The sequence below is a fragment of the Choloepus didactylus genome, chromosome 17 (assembly GCF_015220235.1).
Source record: "Choloepus didactylus isolate mChoDid1 chromosome 17, mChoDid1.pri, whole genome shotgun sequence".
In the NCBI taxonomy this organism is placed as follows: domain Eukaryota; kingdom Metazoa; phylum Chordata; class Mammalia; order Pilosa; family Megalonychidae; genus Choloepus; species Choloepus didactylus.
In genome coordinates this window covers 62,938,823-62,957,002 of record NC_051323.1, presented here as the reverse complement: position 1 = coordinate 62,957,002, position 18,180 = coordinate 62,938,823, and the positions used below count along the sequence as shown (strand labels likewise).

The 18,180-nt window shown below is 36.1% G+C and overlaps 1 protein-coding gene across 2 annotated transcripts in view; it reads right to left on the bottom strand.

The window, feature by feature from the left end:
* Positions 1-18,180, bottom strand: part of SEPTIN10 (septin 10) — a 98,265-nt gene that overhangs the window by 54,808 nt on the left and 25,277 nt on the right. For both annotated transcript variants that reach the window (XM_037807297.1, XM_037807296.1), the window contains exon 2: positions 4,991-5,059. In XM_037807297.1, the coding sequence (XP_037663225.1) occupies positions 4,991-5,059 (69 nt within the window). The remainder of the gene's footprint in view (positions 1-4,990; positions 5,060-18,180) is intronic.

Genomic DNA, 18,180 nt, shown 5'->3' with positions numbered 1-18,180 from the left:
AAGAATGGGGATTTTCTTTTTGGAGCAATGAAAATGTTTCAAATTGATTGTTGTGATGAATGTACAACTCTGTCATTATACTAAAAGCCACTGATTGTACACTTTGGATGGACTGTATGGTATGTGAATATACCTCAATACAACTGCTTTAAAAGAAAAAAAAATTGTATTTGGCCTCTAATAGCTAACTGAAACAATTTAGAAGTTTACTCTTTCTTGGAACATGAACTAAACCTAAAAAATTTGAAAAAAGAAGAAATATTTTAAGTTATTAGTAAATAAATTTTAGAACTATTTTAAAATACAAGTGAACTGAATATGTATGATGAGAGGGAAAAAGAAGAAAACTGAAATAGGTAAGTTTAAGAATGAGAAGGAAGACTTAATCACAGATGCAAAAAACACTGAAAAATAATAAGAGAATACTTTTGTGATACCATGTGTATTTACCTTGAAATAAGCTCCTTATTCCCTAGAAAAATGTAAATTGCTACAGATGTTTCAAAACCAGGTAGAGGAGAGGAAAGATGGAGGCACAGATAGGAGTGGAATTCAGTTAGTCCCCTGGAGCAACTAATAAACAACCAGGAACAACTAGTAAATAATCTGGAACAACTGCTGGGGGACAACCGTGACTGTCCACACATCGTACATCAACCTGGATTGAGGGGAATGGCTGACATCGCAGCAAAAAATCTGTAAGTAAAAACCACAGAACCACGCCAAGCCCCTCCTCCCATGGCAGGCTGAGCTGCAAAACCTCATTGTAGGAGAAAGCAGCATTCCCAGAGCAAGCGAATATAGTTCAGCCCAGCTCCAACTGGGGTTTTAATTAACAAATGTGGACTGCTAAATGCAAGCTACAAACAAAGACAAACCCCTAACAAGCAGACAGAGGCTTTTAATGACAACTGACTTTAAAGAGCCAGAAAATGCCCGTGCCCCAGGAAAGGGAGCCCAGAAGACCAGGTGCTGTCTCTAACCAACAGGTGAAACTGGGGGGCCATGGACTGACTCTGAAAGGGGGCTTTCTTTCCCTTTTTCTCTCTCTCAACCTGAGTGGCTCAGTGGAGAGATACTCAGCCATTTTCAGTTTGCAGTACTCTGACCCAGACAGGGGTGGAGATAACAGAAACAGAGAGACAAAGGAACAATTCAAATGCAGATAATTCCCTAGGGGGTGTATCTTCCCTAAGAGGAAGGAGGTGGGGCCCAGCTCTAGTGCTGGCCTTCCCTTCAGAACCCAGACCCCAGCACCTGGGGGGAAACAATCAAACCAGAAACAACCTAAGCTGAGAATTAAAGGGACCACACTTCCTTACAGCAGTTGGGAGTGACAGTCTGACAGGCACCACCTGCTGGGCAGGTTAGGAAAAGCACAGCAGCTAGAGGCATCACAGGAAAGTCTGTTAATCTTCTAAGATACACCATCAGAGTAACTTGAAACTGAATATAACCCCATTCTGAGATCTGAACCTGTTCTGATCTGGGAAAATGTGATTGGGGTAACCAAGGAAACCAGATGCCTAGACAACAGAAAACTACAAACTACACTAGGAAAAACAAAGATATGGCCCAGTGAAAGTAAGAAATTTACACCTCAATTAAGATACAGTTGAGATATTGTTTCACTTTAATGAAACAATCTGTTAAAGATTCTCAAAGAAATATGCCAAGTCAAATAAAAAAACAAATAATGAGTACAGGGAAGATATGGCAAAAGAGATGAAGGATATAAAGAAAACACTGGGTGAACATAAGGTAGAAATCGAAAGTTTGAAAAAACAAGTGGCAGAATCTATGGAAATGAAAGGCACAACACAAGAGATGAAAAATACAATGGAGACATACAACAGCAGATTTCAAGAGGCAGAAGAAAACATTCAGGAACTGGAGAACAAGACACCTGAAATCCTAGACACAAAAGAACAGATAGGGAAAAGAATGGATAAATATGAATAACATCTCAGGGAAGTGAATGACAACATGAAGTGCACGAATGTACGTCATGGGTGTCCCAGAAGGAGAAGAGAAGGGAAAAGGGGCAGAAGCAATAATAGAGGAAATAATCAATGAAAATTTCCCATCTCTTATGAAAGACATAAAATTACAGATCCAGGAAGTGCAGCGTACCCAAAACAGATCTGAATAGACCTATGCCAAGACACTTAATAATCAGATTATCGAACGTCCAAGACAGAGAGAATCCTGAAAGCAGCAAGAGAAAAGCGATCCATCACATACAAAAGGAAGCCTGATAAGACTAATGTGGATTTCTCAGTAGAAACCATGGAGGCAAGAAGGAAGTGGTGTGATATATTTAAGATACTGAAAGAGAAAAACTGCCAACCAAGAATCCTGTATCCGGCAAAAACTGTCCATCAAATATGAGGGAGAGTTTAAAATATTCTCTAACAAACAGACAATGAGAGAGTTTGTGAACAAGATACCTGTGCTACAAGAAATACTAAAGGGAGCACTACAGACAGATAGGAAAAGACAGGAGTGAGAGGTTTGGAACACAATTTGGGGTGATGGTAGCACCACAATGTAAGTACCCTGAACAAAGATGTCTGTGAGTATGGTTGAAAGAGGAAGATTAGGAGCATGTGAGACACCAGAAGGAAAGAGGAAAGATAAAGACTGGGACTGTATAACTCAGTGAAACCTAGAGTGCTCAACAATTGTGATAAAATGTACAAATATGTTTTTACATGAGGGAGAACAAATGAATGTCAACCTTGCAAGGTGTTAAAAATGGAGTTTTACTGGGGAAAAAATACAACCAATGCAAACTAGAAACTACAGTTAACAGAAACATTGTATTATGCTTCCTTTAACATAACAAAGGCAATATACCAAAGCTAAATGCCTATAAGAGGGGGATATAAGGGAGGGTTATGGGACTGTTGGCATTGGTGATGTTGTCTGACTCTTTTATTGTACTTTAGTTTAATTCTATCTTTCCTTTTGTTGCTTTTTAGCTGTCATTTTTCTTCTTTTTTTCTTTTGTCTCTCTATGTTCTTTGACTCTTCCTCCTTCTTTGTGGAAGAAATGGAGATGTCCTTATATAGATAGTGGTGATGGTGGTGAATGCATAAATACGTAATTATACAAGGGAACCATCAACTGTTTACTTAGGACGGAATGTACGGTGGGTGAACAAAGCCATTTAAAAAAAAAAAAAAACGGGTTGCTTAAGAAACCTTGAGGGCAGTATATTGAGTGAAATAAGACAGACACATAAGGACAAATATTGTATGGTCTCACTGATACGAACTAATTAGAATATGTAAACTCATAGACATGAAATATAATTTACCAGGATATAGAACAAGGCTAAAGAATGGGGAGCAGTTACTTATTATGAGCAGAACCTGGTTAACTAGATTGAACATAAGTGTCTGGAAATGGACAGAGGTGACAGTAGCATCTTATTGTGAGAATAACTAACAGTGCTGAATGGTGAGTGAATGTGGTGGAAAGGGGAAGCTTAGAGTCATGTATGTCACCAGAAGGAAAGCTGGATGTTAAAAGATGGGAATATATAAAACAGTGAATCTTGTGGTCAACAATGTCCACAATTAACTGTACAAATATTAGAAATCTCTTTCATGAACTAGAACAAATGTATGACACTATAACTAGAAGTTAATAATAAAGGGGTATATAAGGAAAAATATACCTATTACAAACTGTATACTACAGTTAGTAGTATTTTAACATTCTTTCAACAGTAACAAATGTACTATACCAATACTATGAGTCAATAATGGAGGGAGGGTGGTTAGGGGTATGGGAGGATTTGAGTTTTCTTTCTTGTCTTTAGTTCTTTTCTGGAGTAGTGAAAATGTTCAATATCTGAAAAAAAAATTAATTGTGGTGATGGATGCACAGCTGTATGATGGTACCGTAGGCGACTGTGTACTTTGCATCTTTGGATGATTGTATGGTATGTGAACAATCTCAATAAAATTAAATTTAAAAAAATAACAGGTAGAAAATATGAGTAGACCGAAAGCACTGAATAAATTAGAAAAGTTGTCAAAAAAACAACATTCCCAAAAGTAGTGAGCCCAGATGGTTTTATGGGACACTCTTTCGAATTTTCAAATTTAAAATTCATATTTTAAATTCCTATGCTATCTTTAAATAGTGTGTTCCAGAGCACAGAAAAAAAAATGAAAGCATTCTAACTCATTTTATAAAGTTGGCCTAACCTTGCTACTCAGACCTGATAAAGACAGCACAAACATGGAAACAAGAAACTAATATCACTCATAAGAACAGAAATAAAAATTACAAATAAAATGAGTGAATAAAATCTAAAAACAAAAAAGAATAGTAATCTGATGGTCAAATTAAGATTTTTCAATACTGTGGGGATTTGGCACATATGGAAGTCGAGGGAGGAACAAGGAAAGACTATAGTTACTGGAGCACAAAACTAAGGGGAATTATTTAATCTTAACTGAATTACCCATGTTTGTATTTCAAATTTTCTTTAAAAAAAAAATCTTTAACTCCCTCTTCCACCAAATTAAATATATTCCCTTGTTTTGAATATAAATTTTAATGGGAATTACCCAAAATTACCCTCATATACAAGCACGCCTTAGAAGGAACTTCGGAAGCACTAAGGTTTAATCGCCCACTCAGTAAAGCACCTTACAGGTGGCATTCCAGCTACCTCCTAAACTCTATTGTTATAAGGTTTCTATGGTCCACAGAGTTATACTAATGGTCCATCAAAAGTAGTGCCAGTCTTCCTACTGAATGTTGCTGAGGTTTGTTTTTCTGTAATGTCAAATAGGATAGAGACAAGTAGACTCTCAACAATTATTCAATCCATCAATGATTTTTAGTTTAAATCAATATAAAAGTTGATACATATTCAAGGTAAATACAAATATAAATAAGACTCCATCACAACACAGAAGTATTTAGAGTACAATATTATGCGGTCTTCTATTTAAAAGATATACTCACTTTCTGTTCATCATCAGATAGTTGTGAGGATGTACAAGTTCCTTTTGTTGCCATGTGTGACTGAAAGAGCTGAAAAAAAAGGAAATAAAATTTAAAAGTCTTAGAAAGTCTCAAAAAACCTACAACAAAGCTACTAGAGCTAATAAATGAGTTCAGCAAAGTGGCAGGATACAAGATCAACATGCATACCTCAGTAGTGTTTCTATACACTAGTAATAAGCAATCTGAGGAGGAAATCAAGAAAAAAATTCCATGTACAATAGAAATTAAAAGAATCAAACATCTAGGAATAAATGTAACCAAGGATGTAAAGGACCTGTACACAGAAAACTATAACACATTGCTAAAAGAAATCAAAGAAGACCTAAATAAATGGAAGGACAGTTTGTGTTCATGGATTGGAAGACTAAATCTCGTTAAGATGTCAATCCTACCCAAAGTGATTTACAGATTCACGCAATCACAATCAAAATTCTAACAGTCTACTTTGCAGAATTGGAAAAGCCAATCATCAAATTTATTTGGAAGGGTAAGGAGCCCCGAATAGCCAAAAACATCTTGAGAAAGAAGAATGAAGTTGGAGGACTCACACTTAACTTGAAAGCATATTACAAAACTACAGTGGTCAAAACAGCATGGTACTGGCATAAAGATAGATATAATGACCAATGGAAGCAAATTTTGAGAATTCAGAAGCAGACCCTCACATCCATGGCCAATTGATATTTGATAATGCTGCCAAATCCACTCAACTGGGACAGAATGGACTCTTCAACAAATGGTGCTGAGAGAACTGGATATCCATATCCAAAAGAAGGAAAGAGGACCCCTATCTCAGACCTTATACAAATATTAACTCAAAATGGACTCTAAATATAAGAGCCAGGACCATAAAGCTTCTAGAGGAAAATGTAGGGAAGCATCTTCAAGATCTTGTGGTATGCGACAGTTTCTTAGACTTTACACCCAAAGCACAAGCAACGAAAGAGAAAAAGAGATAAATGGAACATGTTCAAAATTAAAAACTTTTCTGCTTCAAAGGACTCTTTCAAGAAAGTAAAAAGGCAGCCTACTCAATGGAAGAAAATATTTGGAAACCACATATTTGTTAAGGGTTTAATATCCAGAATATATAAAGAAATCCTACAACACAACGATAAAAAGACTAACAACCCAATTTTAAAAATTGAGACTCGAATAGACACTTTTCCAAAAAGGATATACAAATGGCTAAAAGGTACATGAAAAGATGCTCAACATCACTAAATATCAGGGAAATCCAAATCAAAACCATAGTGAGACCTATTTCACACCTACTAGAACAGCCACTATCAAAAACACAGAACCCTACAAGTGCACCTGCAGAATGGTGCAGCCACTGTGGAAGACAGTTTGGCATTTCCTCAGAAAGCTAAGTATCAAATTGCCATATGCTCTGTCAATCCCACTACTGGGTATATACCCAGAAGAACTGAAAGAGCGACTCAAAGAAATATTTGGACACCAATGTTCATAGTCACATTATTCACAACTGCCAAAAGATGGAAGCAATTCAAGTTTCCATCAATCAATAAATACATAAACAAAATTTGGTATATACATACCATAGAATATTATTCATCTGTATAAGACAAATGAAGTCCCGATGCATGCAACAACATAGATGAACCCTGAGGACATTATTTGAGTGAAATAGGTCAGACACAAAAGGACAAATATTGTATGATCTCACTAATATCAACTAATTATAATAAGGAAACTCATAGAGTTAAAATCTAGAATATATTTACCAGGAGATATAATGGGGGGCTGATGCTTAATTTGTGCAAAATTTCTAATTATTCTGATTGCAAATGTTTAGAAATGGATAGTGGTGAAGGTAGCTCACTATTCTGAGTGTAATTAACAGCACTGAATTATGGGTTTGATTTTGGTTGGAAGGGGAAGTTTTGGGTCATGTATGTCACTAGAACGAAAGCTGGAGGATAAAACATGGGATGGTATAACATAATGAACCCTGCTGTGGATGATAACTGTAGTGAATAGTACAAATCTAGGAATGTTCTTCCATGAACTAGGACAAGTTTATGTCCCTATTACAAGGTATTAATAGTAGGGTGGTATGTGGGAAAAATACCTAATGCAAACTATGGACTATAGTTAACAGTAACATTGTAATATTCTTTCATCAATTGTGAACCCTGACTAATACAGGTACCACACCAATGCTAAATTTCAACAACAGAGGAGTGTTAGGGGTTGTGGGATCTTTCTTTTTGGGGCAATGCAAATGTTCTCAAATTGATTGGGGTGATGAATGCACAACTCTGATTTTACCAAAAGCCACTGACTGTATACTTTGGATGGGCTGTATGATATGTGAATAAAACTGTTGTAAAAAAACCTTAAAAGTAAATGCCACAATGAGAAGCCACTTCATACCCAGTAGGATGGCTATTATTTAAAAATAAATAAATAAATGTTAGCTAGGATATGGACAACGTAACTTTCATGAATCGCTTGTGGGAATGTAGAATGGTAGTCACTGTGGGAAAGTTTGGCGTTACTGAAAGAGTTAAATGTAGAATTACCATATGACCCAACAATTGTACTCCAAGTTATATACGCAAAACAATTGAAAGCAGGGATTCAGATATTTGTACACCAATGATCGTAGCAGCATTGTTCACAATAGCCAAACAGTGGAAAACAACCCATGTAATGGATAAACAAAAAGTGGCATATATCCATACAATGGGATATTATTCAGTCATAAAAAGGGATTAAGTGCTGCAACAAGCTATAACATGGATCAACCCTGTAAATATGCTGAGTGAGTAAAATAAGCTAGACACAAAAGGTCAAATGTTGTTTGATTCCACTTATGTGAAGTATCGAAAATAAGCAAATTCATAGAGACAGAAAGTGGAATAAAGGCTTCCAGGGGCTGCAGGGAGGGGGAATGTGAAGTTATTACTTAATGGGTACAGGGTTTCTGTTTGCGGTGATGAAAAAGTTTTGGTAATGGATGGTGCAGATTGCAGCACAATCTTGTAAATGTAATTAACTCTTGTAAACGTAATGAATTCACTCTATTATATACTTTTAAATAATGAAAATGGAAAATTTTATGTTATATACTATCTTACTACAAAAACATTTTTTTGGAACTTAAAAAGAAAACACAAACATTACTCAAAAAAGCCTGTATCTAAATGATATATATACATTAATAAAGATTTTAATATTGTTATCACTAAATCTGACTTGTAATCTACAGTACTGACTCATGTTTTAAACTGTGGCTTTCTTGCTGGATAGCATTTGCATAAATAATATATAATATTAAATATATACTATACAGTGATGCACTTACCCCCCACACACATACACATACACACACACACATTGTCTTAAGAATAGTAAACTTCCATTTACAACCAGGTGTATAAAGAAAATTACTTTTATTTAAAGTACTTTATAGGACTAGAAGGGGAAAATAAGCCATTTCACTTTAAAAACTATCCTAAGAGCCAATATGACACTCAAAATTAGGTATATGCCACTGTACCATACCAGGGGAAATAGAAAATGTTGAGTGTTCCAACTGCAGTACAGTTGGGAAAGCAGGGATTTTAAAATCTGAACAAATTTAGCCACCCAATTAAAATAAAAATAACCATTTATAGAATTCTTACATGTCCATCACTAAGCTCACTAATTAAGCACATTTTATTGTTTAATCCTTACAACAGATCTGAGCTATAACATATTATGATTCCTACAGCCTAGATGAGAGAATAAGGATTCAGAAAGGTTAAGTAACTTAACTTGCCCAAAGTCGTACAAGCCAGTTAAGTGGTCTCACCTGATTCCAAAACCAATGGTCCTTCTACTGTCCCAAGTTGTAAACCAATATGTATTCACTGTGTGTGCAATAGTAAGGAATGGGATGTGCTAATTTGAAAGCAACACTGCTTAAAATGCACTGCTATTCTACTTTTGAATATAGCACAAAACATTGAGAAAATAATAAAAGTAATATTATACATGGATGTAGGGGGAGAAAAGTGATCAGTACCAATGAGAATACAGTACAAAATAAGTTTCTCTCCCACCCGATTCCTCGGTATCTCTGCTCTTGATACCTGAGGCAACTAGCCTCATATATCCTTCCAGAGACAGACTATGCACCTGTCAACACAGGCAGATCTCTTTGTCTACAGAAATGGCAGCAGCCTGTTGCTCTACATCATGCTTTTTTCACTTAAGCTATCCTGGAGATGGTTTCTTGTTAATATACAGTAGAGATCTGTATATTAACAGCTCTTTCTCTAGCACAGTGTCCTGTTCTATATACTATAGTGTAGTGCATATGGGGGTTCCATCTCTATTTAAACAGTTCCCTAGTTTTCAATTACAATGAACTATGCTGCAGTGAATACCTCTGTCCGCTGCAGCACAGGAAGTGGTGTTCCTGACATACACACACACACACACACACACACACACACAAACTGTGACCGCCATCACACAGAGATACACTTGCAGACATCAACTGGGTTTACAGAATGTTAGACAATCTTCTTCAGGAACATTATGGGTAAAAGAAGCTTTCTGTGGGCTGGCCTTGTGACTTAACCACTACATGTAGCATCACTTCCAAATCCTGAGTAGCTAACAATACACTTTTCCAGCATGACTCTTGTCAGTTGGAAGATGATGTCCATATTAAAAAGCATACAACATAATAAAAAACAAAAACAAAAAAAGCACACAACAAAAGCTCGGTGATGAACACATAGGTATTGGCCCTATTTTCAAAATTTGAAAAGTGAAAAGTATGTTAACAATTCAAAGCACTCAGAATCGCCCTAAGGTTGTTGGTTTTTTTAAACTGTACCTATGCTTCACCTTGCACCTCCATTCTGAAATGCCCCGTGCACCCCCAGGGCATCAGCAGTGGATCATGTTCCTCTCCTGCACTGGTACAGAGAAGGAGAGAACCACCAGGAAAGAACAAGTGGTTACGGAAACTGGAAGAAAGACATTACTGAAGGCAAGAGCAGTTTTCAAAGAAGACAATGATCTATTGAACTGAATCAGGAAACATGCAAAGTACCAGATGAGATGGCCTTTAAGATAAAAAAAAAAAAAAAAGAAAGAAAGAAAGAAAATCCACAAGCACCAGAATGGAGGCAGAATTTCATACTTGGAGAAAGTAAACAGAGTTTGGTGGGAAAAAGGGGCCTCTGGTCTCATGCTGCAAAGTTACAGATGAGGTTAGTAACAGAGAGGTAAGTGGCAGGACACTTACAGATTTGAAGCGTCCATTTAGAGTCTGATTTTTTGAAAAAGGCAAAGGAGCACCACAGAAAACATCTGCTTAGAAGCCCTTTAGAGCCATGCATCAGGCCACAATCATTTATCCTTCCCAGAGAGGGGGCCTAGTCACACGATGACACATACCATCTGCTCACAACAGAGTAACTGAGTCTACTGTGATATGCCACACATCTAATTAACTGAAGGCATGAGTATTTGGACTGGTTAACTTTAATGAAAATTAAACTTTAAAAAAAATTACTGGTAAGAAAGTAGTTTTCTGTTTTTAATATGTGATCACAATTTGATTAGATTTTGTGAAAAGCTGCTTCATAAGCAATTTGGTTGATAGGCAACATTTTCTAAGAAAAAAATAAGATAGTCTCATACTCATTTATCACTAAAGTTTGATTAATAAAACCTAGATTAAGTCTCTGTCATTTATGTAAGTTCATATCAAATATTCACTTCTGTTTATTCATTTCCTGTGTTTCTGAACACCTGCCAAAATCCTACGTAAAATCTCTGTGGATAAATATTTTAATCAGGAAGTTCGAATGAGTCATATAAAAGTAATATAAATAACTTTTTCATATTTTTCACTGATACTACTTGACTGGTCAAATTTCCAAAACAAGTTTTAGAATAAAAACAGTGTTCAATAAATAAATAGAACAGTATTTAAGGTAAAATAGTAAGGGGGAAAGAGTTGACTGAGTCCCTCTAGTGGCAAACAGATCTCAGTATAGGGTTAAGGAACCCTAAATTTATAAAAAAATCTACAAGGGGAGATCTATAGCACTGACCACGTACTTACCATATGCAAATCACTATGCTGGGGCACTGGAGTCTCAAGAATAGTAAGACTCCGCACTTGACCTTAAAAAATTATCTAAGAGAAACACTACCTCCTACCAGGAAATCACAATTTCACTCTAAAGCACAAAGGAGACAAAGAAAATCACTACTTACACTTAGAACAATTTGCTTTTCTGTAGTTTTTATTTTAAAAACATATATACAACATACCTACACAAACACATTTATATTTAAATCTACACACCTACTACCTAGAGGGGAAAACTAATATAGTGCCTTTAAATCCTAGCCAAGTATAACAAATACTTATAAATATGTTTTTAATTACAGTATTTAATAAATCATAAAAATAAGTATCAGGACATTTTAGGGTGGTTAGAGGAACATCAAGTTCTCCACCTCCTCCAGAATTTCAGGTTGGGAGGCAGGGGGCTATGGGCAACGCAACAGAGAGGGACACACTGGCCCCCGAGTCCCTTAGGAGAAACGGGAGGCGGCCTTTGTTCTATCAGTCAATTATAGAAAAACAGTGTGATTCGTTCATCACAGGACCCTAGATAACAACTTTCCTTAGCCTACTTGGAAACATTCCTGAAATCTTATATCCTCTCCTTACATGTAACAATGCGCCTCAGAGGAACAGAATTCTGACTTGGCTTTACAATAGCTTCATTTTAACTTTTCCATATTTTTTATCTTCATAAAGTTAATCCAAGAAATAGAACCAAAATTTTCAAATTACCCCCAAAAGGCCCCTGGGGTGTTTCTTGGACTTCCTTGGGAAAAATAATGAGACACAGACACAGAGAAGGAGAACAAAAAGAAGAGTATGATCAAACTAATTCTGATCTTGGCCTATTTTATGGGATTGGGGAGTGAGGGTGGACGGGTCTTTGGCTTCGAAAGAAAAAATAGTTTGAAAGATTCCATAGACCCATTATTTGAAATAGAATTTTATAAAATCTCAAAGTTAAGGAAACTTTAAAATAGTTAATAGTGCTGATCTGAAATTTTCCTAGAAACAAGCAGCAACATTACTCTATTGAAGTAATGCAGAGAACAACTCTAGAAGAGGATGCTAATTATAACTCGGAAAAAAAGAAAGAATTGAACTGAAACAAAAAATGATCTAAAAGACTGGGTAAGTATAAGCAAAGTAAATAAGACTTGGCCTGCCAGTGCATGTATTTCCCCAAGGAATATGTTAGTATAGGGTAGTTTATGGTTTTCCTGGGTCCCACCAGCTCTTATACTTAGTTTCAAAAAATCCAGATGAAGGAATCTTGACAGTAGCTCATGTAAAAAGAGAGCTAGGTGCTTCAAGCTTAACAAAAGCTTGGAGAATAACATGGGTGCTTAAAATACAAATGTAATTCTTGACTCCAGAGGATGAGCCTAGACCCTGCATGGTGTGATTGAGAAGGCCTTCTGGACCAAAAGAGGAAGAGAATTGAAACAAAGTTTCAGTGGCTGAGAGATTTCAAATGGAGTCAAGCAGTCATTCTGGAGGTAACTTTTATGCATTATATAGATACCTCTTTTTAGTTTTTAGTTTATTAGAATAGCTAGAAGGAAATATCTGAAACTGTCAAACTGCAATCCAGTATCCTTGATTCTTGAAGGCGATCATATAACTATATAGCTTACCCAGTGTATGGACAAATGAGTAGGAAAAAATGGGGAAGTAAATGAATAATATGGAGGAGGGGGGTAAGGGACGTTTTGGGTGTTCTTTTTATTCTTATTCTTATTTTTATTTTTTGGAGTAATGAAAATGTTCAAAAACTATGGTAATGACTGCACAACTATGTGATGATACTGTGAATAATTGTTTTATACTTTGGATGATTGTATGCTATAGGAATATATTTCAATTAAAAAAAAATTTTTAAGTAAATGAGGCAGGGAAGGGATATGGGATGCTTTGAGTGTTTTCTTTTACTTTTATTTTTGTTGTTATTTTCATTTTTATTTTTTGGAGTAATGAAAATGTTCAAAAATTTATTATGGTGCTGAATGCACAACTACATGATGAAACTGAACAACTGTTGAACATTTTGGATGACTGAATGGTAGGTGAATATATTTCAATAAAATTACATTAAAAAATAACAAATGTAATCCTACTTTGAAATTACTTTTTTCCCTTTAATTAGAAAAGGAGTAGTTTATGTTGATTATAGAAAAAAAATAGCTTGTTTCTAATTTTTGCCATTTTAATTACACTGCAATGAACTTCCCTCTTGCGGCAGCCAAAGAAGCACACTAACTTGGATCTGCCTTCAAGAAATAACTTGCCTTTTGGTGAGGAAGAATGCAATTAACTGACAGCCTCCAATGGCTTACCTTCAGGATCCACCCAGCATAAGAACCAAGAGCTTTCCCCCCAGGCATCCCGTGGCTAATGAAAGGGCACTGTGGGGGTGCGAGGGCCTGGCCGTTTCTGCCCAAGGCAGGATTCCTCTAATATGCAATCTTCTCTCCAGAGGTCTCCACTGGGTTGGACAAGACTTTGTAAGATCTGCATTGCTGTCTCAAATTCCCTCTGCCTCAAATCCTGCTTTCCTCCCTCTTTCTTTTCACAGATGTCAGAATCTGCATCATAGCTTGAAGGCTTTTCCTGCCCCAACCTGCTTCCTCCCTCTTTATCTTTCACTAGCATTACCTCCCTTTTCTCTTCCTCCCCCAAATCTCTTAACTCTTTCTCAGCATCTACTCCCCAAGGAGCCAAACTAACATACCTGTACAACCATAAATCATTTTGTACATCTGAAAATTCCCTTATGATAAATTCCTAGAAGTATAATTACTGATCAAAAATAAACATATTGCCAAACTATCCCTCAAAAAGATATCTGCTTACACTCCCAATATTAGTATATAAAAGTGCCCATTTCATTATACACCCATCAACACAAGGTATTAACAATTTTTAAATTTTTGTCAATTTGTTAGGCAAAAACTGATATCTGAATTTGGCTTCTGGTATTTTGAGCATTTTTTTTTTTCAGATTACTGGCCATTTCTATTTTCCAAATTACCAGTTCATGTCTGTCCCCCATTTGTCTATCAGAGTGTTCCTTTTTAGATTCCCTAAAAAAGTTCTTAGGTATAACTCTCTGCTTGCCGTGTGTATTACAAATACCTTTTCATGATTTGCCACTGATCTTTTTAGTTTTCATATAGTCCAATCTATCTTCCCCTTATGGCTTCTTCTTTAATTTTAAAGCTTAGAAAATCTTTCCATACCCTGAGGTTAGAAAAAAATGTATCTGATGGCATTGAATTGAGAGCTCATAAATAGACCTGCACTCTATGGCCAAACTGATTTCTGACAAGACTGTCAAGTCCACTCAATTGGAAAAGAATAGACTCTTCAATAAATGTTGCTGGGAGAACTGGATATCCACATCCAACAGAAAGAAAGAGGACTCCTATCTCACACCTTACACAAAAATTAACTCAAAATGGATCAAAGACCTAAATTTAAGAGCCAGGACCAAAGAACAACTAGAGGAAAACGTAGGGAAGCATCTTAAAGATCTTCTGGTAGGCAACGGTTTCTTAGGCTTTACAATCAAAACACAAACAACATCAGGAAAAACAGATAAATGGGACCTCCTCAAAATTAAAAACTTTTGCACCTCAAAGGACTTTGTCACAAAAGTAAAAAGACAACCTACTCAAAGGGAGAAAATATTTGGAAACCACATATCTGATAAAGGTTTACTATCCAGAATATATAAAGAAATCCTAAAGCTCAACAATAAAAAGACAAACAACCCAATTTAAAAATGGGCAAAAGAACATGACAGACATTTTTCCAAAGAGGATATACAAATGGCTAAAAAGCACATGAAAAGATGTTCAACATCACTGGCTATTAGGGAAATGCAAATCAAAACCATAACAAGGTATCATTTCATACCCACTGGAATGGCTACAATTAAAAAAAACAGAAAACTACAAGTGTCAGGATGAGGAGAAATAGGAACACTCATTCACTGCTGGTGGGAATGTCAAATGGTGCAGCTGCTGTGGAAGACAGTTTGGCAATTCCTCAGAAAGCTAATTATAGAATTACCATATGACCCAGGAATCCCACCACTACCCAGAAGAATTGTAAGTAGGGGCTCGAACAGACAACTACACCCCAATAGCGGCATTATTCACAACTGCCAAAAGATGGAAGCAACCCAAGTGTCCATCAGTAAATGAATGGATAAACAAAATGTGGTATATACATAAGATGGAATATTATTTGGTTGTAAAAAGGAATGACGCTCTGATGCATGTGACAACATGGATTAACCTTGACATTATGCTGAGTGAAATAAGACACGAAAGGACAACTACTGCATGCTCTCACTGATAGGAACTTATAATAAGCAAATTCAGTTTGAATCTAGATTATAGTTTACCAGAGAGCACACTGGGTTTGGAGAATGGGGAGTCAATGCTTGATTTGTACAGAATTTCTGTTTGGGTTGATTGTAAATGTTTAGAAATGGATGGGGGTGATGGTAGCACAATATTGTAAGTTTAATTAACAGCACTGAATTATCTAATTGAATGTGGTTAAAAGGGGAAACTTTATGCTGTATATGTTACTAGAGTAAAAATTAAAAGATAAAAAAGAATTGTACAACACACTGAACCCTATTATAGATAACGGACTACAGCTAATAGTACAAGTATATGAATGTTCTGTCACACTAATACAAAGTGTTAATCATGAGGTGGTATATGAGAAAAAAATACAACTAATATAAACTATGGACCATGGACATAGTTAACATAACTATTTTATTAACCTTTCATCAATTGTAACAAAGGTAACTACTGTTAAAAAAAAAAAAAAAGCACAATGATCAAAAAAAAAGGTGCTATCATCAATTGTTAACAAATGTTCCACAGCAATGCAAGGTGTTGGTGGTGGGGTGGTGTACGGGAATCCTATTTTTATGTATGATTGTTCTGTAAACCCACAACTTCTCTAATTAAAAAAAAAAAAAACATACAAACAAACAAACAAAAAAAAACTATAGCTGTAGATAAAAAAAAAAAAGTATCTAAATTTTCTCCAAGTTCTTTAATGGCTTTATGTCTTATAAATGTCTTTAAGCCTTCTGAAATACTGTGTGAATTAAGGAAATCTGACTTTTTTCCCAACTTTTTTCCCCAACAAGGACCAATGAATGCAAAAGTGACAGATTTTGATACAATTAAGGGAAATTAAAGATTAGAGCTGTCTAATAAAAAGTGAAAGTTGCACTGTGAAGTAGTGAACTCTCCATCACTGACAGTGTTCAAGCAGAGACACAGTCACCCTCAACTGGGCATGCTATAGAGCCAACTCCTGCACCGAGTGGGAAGGTAGAATAATTATCTTCTAAGGTTCCTTTCAACTCAGATTTTATAGCTATACCTTTGAGCAAGTAATAAGGAAAAGTATGTGATGTGGTGGAGAACGAAGAATGAGTAATGGAAATTGCACGTACAGACAGGGTGGATTAAGGAAAGACACAACAAATTGCATCAATTTTATATGAAAAGACTTCATGGATTTGAAATCCCAAACCATGAACTCATGGGAGAAGGAGCTTGTTCCATGCAGACGAGGTGGTAGAAAAGCCAATCAAGGAAAAGACAGAGCAGGGGGCTCTGGTTAGAATGGAATACCTGAACAGAGATTATATAGGCTTGCAGTTATCAATGACAAGATCAAAGTTTAGCTACAAAAAGAAGAGGCTGAAGTCGGGTAGAGAACACAAAAATTAAAGGACATAGGGTCAAGAACTGAGAAGGCAGGGTACTGAAGGGATAAACAATATAGATATTGAAATCAGCCAGAATTTCAAGAGAATGAATGTTAGAGAATTACCAGGAGCCAGTAACTAACCATCAAACAGAGGAGGAGGTGGGATTTCAAAGTCTGACTTCAAGAAAGAGAGGTGGTGACTGGAACAGTACAACAGCTGAGCAAGAATCAAAACACAGGAATATTTAGGGAAGAAAGAAGAATGATCTAGAAGAGGCACTGAGGAACAAGATGGTCAACTACCCCACCTCCAGGCTCCTGCTACAAGGTGTCCACTGATGACAATATACTTTGAAACATAGCTCCCAAACATCCCCTTTGAGAAAAGTTTAGACAAAAGTAAAATCAGTCAAACATTTCTGTATTCTGATTAAAAATACAAATACATAAGGAAAGCCTGATGCATCTTAACCCAAAAAAGGTAGTAGGCAAAACTTTCCAGGGAGCTTTGGAACAAGACATGTGTAATAAAAAAATTGAAAACTGTCATGATTATCAGTCTTTCATCCATATTAGTGAACAGTGAATACCATATTTATGATGCTGCCCTGCCCCCTCTCAAGATACAATCCTGTTGTTCCTGGCCAGACTCTCATCTGCTTACCATGGCCTGATAAGGCCACAGGATTTGGCCCCCACCTACATCTCCAGCTTCAGGTTGTTCTTGACTCCCTCTGTTTCACACATGTCAAGCTCCACACCACCATAGGACCCTGCAACCACCACTCCCTCTGCCTGGGTGCCCTGTCCATCTTATTCCCCAAAAAAGGATCCTCCTCTCAGAATTTATATTATACTAAAGAAAGACAGTTGAACAAGATGATGTTAAACAAGGCGATGTGATAAAGTGAGGTAGTAAGGTAGATTTTCAAAAAAGGTAAAAAGGCAATTCAATGGAGAAAGGATAGTCTTTTTAACAAATGGTGCTGGAACAGACATCCACATGCAAAAAAAAATGAACTTCAATTTCATAATTTGCACTGTATACAATTAACTTTAAATGGATTATAAACCTAAAAACTTATAGAATAGAAACTATGAGAAAATCTTTGTGACCCTTAATTTAGACAAAGATTTCTTAACTACAAACCAAAAGCACAATCCATAAAAGAAAACAATGATAAATCGGTTTTAAACTTAGAAAGTTCTGCTCTCCAAAAGTCACTGTCAAGAAAATGAAAAAACAAGACATAAACTGGGATAAAATATATGCAAATCACATATC